An 8803-nucleotide genomic window follows, 5' to 3' on the forward strand; every position below is an offset into this window, starting at 1 on the left:
TGTGTAGATCCTGGACACTGTACAACAATGTCTACAACTGTATAGATAGCATCAATTACAACCTGTGTGTGGATGGTGTGATTTTGTTTTCCTTTTTACAAACTTTTTGTGGTGGTGCAATAATTTTTACATGTGTTCCATCTATGGCACCGATCACACCAGGTAGATTGGCAATTGCCATGAAGCTCCTTTTTCTGTGTAGTTGTTGAACATCTAAAAGAAATCGTATTAATTGTCCTATGATGTGGTCAGAGCACATTTATTGTTTGGTGAAAAGATCGGCTTTTCTCTGTTGCCAACTGGCAAAGCATTGCCAAACACTTAATTTCCATACTAATCAGGTTGTTTCGGTTGCTAGGAGATGTTGAGTCCCTTACAAACTCCACAACGATCATTATTCCCTCGTGATTGAGTCGTATCTTTTAAGTAATTCAGCATCGTGTAAGGTTTCCACAACACTGTGATGTGGAATGACAGCAGCTCTTTAAGATTCTTTGTGATTTGGTCATAGTGGGTTAGGAGTCCTCTCCACTGCTTCTAACTTCTCCCAGACTTAGATGCTGCTTTTAGCACTAATTAAGTGGCTTTGTGAATTACTCAGTCAGAAAAATTAGGAGTCCTAAAATTAGGACTGACACCCAGTATTTTTAGGAGTTTCTCCTAAATTAGTAAGTTAGGAGCTACTTTTAGCCTTAAGATGCTTTAGCCTTAAGATGCTTTGCTAAAATGTGCCCTGAACATTCTATGCAATAAACACCTCACCACTGCCGATGATAAAATCTGTCTAAAAATGACACAAAACGTAAACTGCAATTTTGTGAAAACCGTAATAGCTATCTAAATATTGTCACAAGTCTTGTGACCCGTTAAACTTTACAACCATGTTTCTACATTGAAGTATGATGCAGCAGTAGAGCGCCAAAGAGGGGTGGGTTTGGTGCTCTTCAACACGTCACCCCAATCATTCTCTATGGGAATGTTTTGGCCGTTTATCGCCATTTACGTCGCCATGGTTACTCGAATCGCTATAAAAAAAAAAAGTCATGGCACGAGACTGCCGATCGAGCCGCACGCATTGAGTATATTGTCTGGGTTTTTCTCAAAGCTGTGAATAAGTATGCAGGATAGTAATATATGAAGATTTGAATAATTATAGTGCCTCAACATTCACGCTCATAATAAAGATTTGTATCTGAAGTACACATGCATCTAAATATAAAACTGTTCCCGTGAAGGAAACAGGAAGCGCGAGTCTGCATGATTGTCGGAGCAGCAGTGAAGCCGACAGTTGTTGTGCTGGTCGGACGGACCTCCCTCTTTCTGGCCGCTGGCTCCAGTAGGCTGTCCGCCCGCAGGAACTCAAGCGACGAGGGCGGAGATATGTTTCATTCCAGAGACTAGCCACCGCGCTAACCACCGCTGAAACCCCCTCTGGTCCGGACCTAACTGCGACGACACAGCCTGTTCCGCCGAGGACAAACAGCAGGATGCCGGTGAAAGGCGGAGGAAGACTGGCCTCTTACCCGAGCAGGAGCGACAACGTCGGAGTGAGTGTCACTGTTGTGTGTTTGACGTGAGTGACGTTACGGCTGGTAACAACTCCGCCATAGCGCCAACACGTCTCTGCTTCTGACTGCTGTCCAAGTGTTTGTGTGTGTGTGTGTGTGTGTGTGTGTGTGTGTGTGTGTGTGTGTGTGTGTGTGTGTGTGTGTGAGAGAGAGAGAGTGTGAGTGTGTGAGTGAGTGAGAGAGATTTAAACCTGCCTGAAATGACAGCCCAGCCAATAGTGAGCGTGTGAGTACACCTGTTGTGCCTCAAGAGAAGAAAAGCATGTTACAGGAACCAGTATCTGCTGCTGGTCCCAGTGGATTCTCACTGGATGAACTTTGACATCCGTCCAGTGTTGATGTGACCCTTCTGTGGTTCTGATCCTGACTGTGTTCTCTGAGATTAGGTCACTGAGTGTAATTAAAGTGTGTGTGTGTGTGTGTCAGAGAGAGAGAGAGAGAGAGAGAGCCTGTTCAGCCTAATTGTTGCTCTGTTCAGTACAGAGCTGTGTTTGAACACGGAGTAAGATTCTCTGTTTGAAGCTGAATTAGATTAAATGAAACGACTATTACATGTTTTATAAGAACATAACTTTAGTTGTGTTGCTGTGACCACAGAGGGCAATAACAACTCTGGTGGTTTGTCAAAATTGGCTGTGTGTGTAGTGTGTGTGTGTGTGTGTGTGTGTGTGTGTGTGTGTGTGTGTGTGTGTGTGTGTGTCTGGATGGTTCTGCCCAGAAGGAGAGAGATGATTTTTTTCAGATCTTTTCCGAATAATGGTCATCCTTAATGGGAAATCCTGGGGGCTGTGTGTGTGTGTGTGTGTGTGCGTGCGTGCGTGCGCGCGTGTGTGTGTGTATGTCTGTGTGTGGTCTGAATGAACCTGTGACAGGTAGAAGAGCCTCCTTTAGTCCTGGTAGGCTCTGGGATCAGTATCATGTTTTGTTTTGCAGTGTGGTCGCTCAGAGTTCTCAGACCTGCCCACACAGTCGCGAGTCATGTGTTCTCTCTGGTCTGAAACTCAGAAACATACGGTCCGAAAAAAAAAAAAGCTGCGATTCTGGCTCTTAACCAATTGTTTGCTCTGAGCTCAGCTCTGAAAAGAACAGTCTGCAATACAAGTGCAACTGTACATCCACAAAAGTTTCAAAATAAAGGTTCGGCCCTTCCAAACTCAAGTCATATCACCATTTACAAACCTGGACACCAAACTAAGACAGCAGGAGAACAGTGACACGTCAAACTGTTGATACAGTGCTGCAGCTGTGAAGAAGGAAAACTCAAACATAAAATAAAGTTTGCAGACATTTGAAAATTGTTTTCAGCCTAATGAAACATACACACACAAGCCTCCAAACTGTAGATTAAATCTTACAAAATCTTTTTTATTAGATTTCAAACTTTCAAATCTTTGTTTTCAGACATATTCATCCCACAGCAGTCTATCGCTCCGTCTTGTATTGAGGCTGGTTTTCATTGTGAATACATAGATACAGCTTGTGTCAACTGTAAGTCGTCTTCATTTCTTCTTAGACTGTTGAAACATCACAAAGGTCAAAATGTTTTCTAAAGCTAATCCTCTGTTGTATGAGAATCACAGATAAAGCAGGGAGGTGGTACAAGGGTCTATACTGAAAGAGTTTGATGAGTGCCAGCTGATGTGTAATCGCTGAGAGCAGAACAACACTCACTCAACAACACCGGGTATAAACCTAGCGTATGGCAGGACTGTGTATGTGTGTGTGCAGGGTGTGATTTGTGACCCTGGTACCAGCACATTAGTCCAGGGCAGGATTTCTTCCTGGTCCGACCACGGCCCTGGTGCCTATCTGAGGAACATACAGCAGATGAAAACTGTTGTGGATCTGTGAAATACCCCCTGATGATGTCAGAGAAACTGTTCACGCCAAAACATTTTGAAGACGTTGTTGTCAGTCAGTCAGTCAGTCAGTCACTCACTCACTCACTCACTCACTCACTCATGGGGTTTTGTGGAGGTAGCATTGGCCCGAGGCCGGTCCAGCCACAGAGTAAAGGACTGGAAGCCGTGAAGAAGCCAGGAGTTGTGTAAGAGCTGAAGATGTTTATTAAATACAGCGTGAGCTCTGGAGGTTGTTGAAGTGTGTGATCTTTAAAGTGTCAGTTGTATTTAAACACTCACAGAATCAGAAATGTCGGATGAAGTGTTAGAGCGGACAACAGTTTAGGTGTCAGTGAAAGAGTGCAAAGGTGAAAGCAGTTTAATGGTCAGTTGGTTTCTGTGATTTCAGTCTGTTGTCAGTGTTTTCTCTGCTGATCTGAGTAAATAGAGGAACGAAGTGAACGCTGAGTGAGTTCTTCTCATGTAGATCAACAGACGGTCAACAGTGGTGCACGCTGAACCCACAGCACTTGTTGTGAGTCTGTTTTCCTGAGCCATGTCTGATGTAGTCAGTGCACATTGTTCATTCATACTGAATCTAACACCTTCATGTATAATGGAACATGAAATCAGTGACAGCTGAGTCCTCTCCCTTCTAACAGAGAGTGTATCATCACATACTCTTCACTGGATCATCGTCATCATCACTCTCTCAAAGATCAGTGGTTCTGAAGTATCAATTCTCCCATGATTCAGTGGGGTCTGTTCATCGGCTCCATTCTGTCCTCTGACAGTAGCAGAGAGCCTGAGTGACCTATTCACAGTAACACAGCTGCTGACAGTGAACAGAGCTCTCACACACTGGAACATATCAAATCTAAACGCCTGGCACAGACACACACTGATGCACCACGCTCAGCTGTCAGATTATTAGGAACACCTGGCTAAAACTAATACATGCAGTTTAATACAAGTCCTGCATGAGGGTTATAATGTTACGTTTCATGTCAGGACCAGCAGCGTCTGACCAGTTAAAGCTAAATCAGTTAGAACGACACAGAAGTGATATCTGTCCTTACAGAACAGTGTTCTGATCTGATGCCTGTGGCCTATTCGGCTCTGCTTACCTAACTGTAAAAGTCGCAGCAAAGTGTTGATTCAACTTTACGTTGAGTTTGGATAAAAAAGTGGTTTGTTAGGCTTGGAAAGCCGAGTAATGTTGACAGGTGTTTCTATTATTTTGTTCTTTGAAGTTTAGCTCAGTTTGGGGAAATATGGCGTTAATCTGAATTATCATAAGGAACCACTTTAATGATTTGACAAAAGATATAATTTCAGAGTCAGCACAATAAAACTTTTAAAATGTTTATAACACACAAATGAACTTGAAGAAAGAATAAACTTAACAGGCAACATGAATCAGACACATAAAGTAAGTTACAGAAAACAAAGGCAATGACTTAATACTTAAAAACATTTACACAATACTGATAAAGACTGACTCAACAACAACACAAGCACTAACTACACATACAGTGATGTTACAGTGAATGAATCGCTGACTAAGTTTGAAAGGGGAAATATGCAGCAGGTGAATAAACCAAAGTTAAATAAATGGTGGTAAATGTACAATCAGGTGTGGATGGAGGAGCTGACTGTGAATTCACCTGCTGATAAAGACGGTGTGCTGCCTGTGTGTCTGTGGAACAGCTGATTCAGCATGGTGGTGTCGGAGCAGTGCAGGTGAAGATCCTGATGAAGATGAGATTAGCATAGAAGCATTCCTGTGTCTAATGTCTTTTTCTGCTCCAGCGGCTTCACACTGTGGGTTTATTGTGTTTAAACAGTTAACCTGAACTGATGGTACATGTGCCCCTGTAGATTCTTATTTCTTGACCTGACCTGTTTCTCTACTTGCGCATGTGTTATTCTTGGCTACAATAGTTGGCTCAGTTGGCGTCACGTGCACCACGGCAGCCGTGACCAGGAAAAGTGATTTCTGGAAATACTTTGATAAAAAAGATAACGTGCGGCTCAAGATGCTTGTGTTTCCAGTCGGATATGGACGTCTCGTATTTTCTTTTTCACGGTAAAAATATATAATTTGCGAGTAATCGAGTACTCATTCATAAGGTAATGAGAGTACTCGAATATTGAAATAATATGAAATATAAAGGCCCTAAGTTTCAATAGAGTGGTTGCACTTTGAGCTGTTGATTTTGACCGGAAAACAACGTGTGTCCAGTAGCATTGAGACAGTGACAGTAGCTGAGGTTATGATGGGTCACTTCCACAGTTCATTCTTTCTCTGTATTCCTGCTGTTATGAAACATGTCAGGTTAGAACATGAATGCTGTGATTGTTTGCATTCTGATGTCACCTGTACCATCCTTGTTGGTCGTTGTGTGGACTGGGTCAGTTTTCATGTAATGCTCTTCTTCCCCACACTGTACGTCACCAATGATCCTCATGTTTAATGTGAAATCATGAAGGACCTCCTGCTGTTTCCTGGAAGTTGGTAGAGGTCAGTGATTTTTGGGACTCAGGTCTGTCTCCTGTGTGGTTCTGTATACATTCTGTCATCATGTTCAGTTTTGTTAAGTAACCTAGTGTTGTACATTTAGCCAGGTGTCTGTGTTTTTCTGTCTATAACTGTGATTTCATGTGGAAGCAGGAGGCTGAGTCTAACCCTGTTAGACCAATACAGTTATAGTCCCGAGGTTCCCAGTTTGTTACCTAAATGGTGCCTGAGTTTCCAGGAGGACTGACTGAGGACTGTGCTGGTTTGAATACACTCCTTTAAGTTGTAAGATATTCAGATATTCCCTGACCAGTGAGAACCGCAGGGGCTCAGATAGCTGCTGGGAGTGGCTGACTGATAAAATTCCTGCTTTCTCCTTTATATCTCCCTCCCTGTGTGTGTTTACTGGTACTGCCCTCCGGCTGGGGAATAGGTTCAGAGGCCAAGGGCGCGGTGCACTGCTGAAACCCAAGCTAACTTCAGCGAAGACCACATTTAGTGCAGCTCTAGTGTCTCCCTGGTCTGTACATGTGTGCAGGACTTGAAACTGCATTCAAAGCCTGTTATCGTAAGAATATAAAATAAGCATGTTGAACACATGAAGTCAGACTGAACGGAGAGACACAGCCAGTGGTGGGGTGTTAACACCACAGAGGAGGTCAGGGGTTAGTTCACTGAAACATCTTTAAGGCTGTTGCAGCTGTTTATTTTTCACTTTTGATGGAACTAAGTTTCCCCCTGCATCCAGTCTGTATGCTGAACCAGACGGTTCAGACTGGCAACTGGAAAGAATCCAATTTGGGTTCAGATTTGTTCCAGGTTTAATTTGACTAGGCACTGGATTACGTAATATGGATATGAATATATATGAAAATGGTGGCAAAGTTTAAATGTTGTTTTTAAAGCATGTCCGCAGAAACATGGTCCTTCCCTCTGAAAGCTGCAGCTGACTTGATGAGTCTTTTCTGGGACAGTGCTGGTATTCAGTATCTCTGCCCACTCATGCAACTTAATGACAGGTCACTTAGCATAGTTTACCTCAGCTGTTTGGCTTCACTGCCGGTCAGGAACACTATGGTCTTCTGCAACTTGACTTGAGTTCCCCTTAACTGTCCTTTCTTCTTCTTCTTTGACTCGTCCTTACAGCCTCCCCTGGTTCATAGCATCAGTTTAGCTTCATGGTTGTTGAGTATTACGAGTAGAAGGGTCCGAGCTTTTGATCATGTTACTGTGTACTAAGTTAAGGAAATAATGTGATTTTTAATGTCTTTCTGCTTGTGTATTTACTTCTTTTCAAACACAGACAGCTGCAGGTCAGACACCAGTGTGGTCTGATAATCAGCAGATGCGTATGTATTTCCAACCCTCATCATTTTGATTTTGAAGGTCACAGAACCAGTTAATCTGGACTGTCCTGAACAGAGCAGCCCTGAGCACACAAACTTCAACATAAAATAAATACTTAACATACGACTCAGTCATAAATAATGATCGTTGTGGAGTTTGTGAAGGATGCAGTAACATCTCCAACCAACTGATCAGTATGGAAATTAAGTGTATGGCAAAGCTGCGCTAGATGGCGAGAGGAAAGCCGATATACATACACCAAACAATAAATGCGCTCTGACCCGACATCATAGGACAGTTTATATGATTCCTTTTAGATGTTCAACAACTATAGAGAAGCAAAGCAGCTTCATGGTCGGTCCACCTGCTGGGATCGTTCACAGAGATGGAACGCATGTAATAATGATTGCTCCATCACATGAAAATGGTCACCAGCCATAGCAACGGAGTCACACTGTTAGCTCAGGAGTTTATGTGTCTCCTTTTTTAAAAGTTATCTTTGTGAGGAGAACTTAGGAGACAACTTTTAATTAAAAACTTTTAGCATGACTTAGGAGTACTGTTAGTGGTAAGTAGGGCTGGGTGATATGAAAAAAAATCTTATCACAATAATGTTTTTCATATCAGTCAATACCGATATATATCACGATATAAACCATATTTCAAATGAATAAAATTAAGTATATATTATAAACTAAAATCTTAACTCTGACCATCAGAAGCTCGGTCTGGGACTGTAAAGTCTTGTATTGTGCGTGCTGGAGAGGATGATATAAAAGATAAGTGGTGTTACCTGTCTTTGTGGGAACATGCTTTTGACACAGTTTGCAGTGCACGCTACTCTGCCTCTTATCGGACTTTAATTAGCCAGAGTATCTCCACTCTACCCAATTCCTCTGACCCTTCTTATCAACGATATCCTCGTCTTTTGAGCCTTGGGCTGTGTCCGTCGGGGTGTCTTCTTCAGTAACACTGTCGCTCGACTTTTCATTAACATTTTCTGCCGTAATTTTCTCTTTTATCTCTCTCCCACTCCTGACGTACAGGTGGGCACGGCTGCTACTCCACCGCTCTGCGCTGTGTGCTTCAACCAAACCTGACGTGGCTGTTACTTTATTCCAGCCATATATTTCTATCAAGGAAAAGTTATTTGGCGATAATTATCTTTATTGTTTTAGCGCCCAGCCCCTAGTGGTGCGATACATGCTTTGTGAATAGGGGCCCAGATTGTCACACAGTGTGGCTCAATGGGTGTGATTGTTGTGTGTGTCGACATTTGAATGTGGGTAATGCTGCATTTGTTTCATGTACATGCCACTGAGTACAGGCTAGTAGTTTGTGTCTGTGTGAGAGGGAGAGAGAGAGAGAAAGAGAGCTTTCATTGCTCTTGTGTCTAACACACAAATGAGTGAAGTATATTTGTACAGCACCCTTCACAGATCCAAAATTAAGTTCTTTACAAAGTGCTTTACAGAAATAAAAAAGTACAAAAATTCAAAACAGATGAAGAAGTAGAAAAATAAAAT

At 42.6% G+C, this 8803-nt stretch overlaps 1 protein-coding gene across 1 annotated transcript in view; it reads left to right on the top strand.

The window, feature by feature from the left end:
- The first annotated feature begins 1301 nt into the window (after positions 1-1301).
- tjp2b (tight junction protein 2b (zona occludens 2)) overlaps positions 1302-8803 on the top strand; it is a 74070-nt gene continuing 66568 nt past the window's right edge. The window contains exon 1 of the mRNA XM_023397730.2: positions 1302-1547. Coding sequence (XP_023253498.1) covers positions 1488-1547 — 60 coding nt within the window. The 5' untranslated portion in view covers positions 1302-1487. The remainder of the gene's footprint in view (positions 1548-8803) is intronic.

Source organism: Seriola lalandi, unplaced genomic scaffold (assembly GCF_002814215.2).
Source record: "Seriola lalandi dorsalis isolate HSWRI2012SDOR001 ecotype SW California unplaced genomic scaffold, Sedor1 jcf7180002054883, whole genome shotgun sequence".
NCBI lineage: Eukaryota > Metazoa > Chordata > Actinopteri > Carangiformes > Carangidae > Seriola > Seriola lalandi.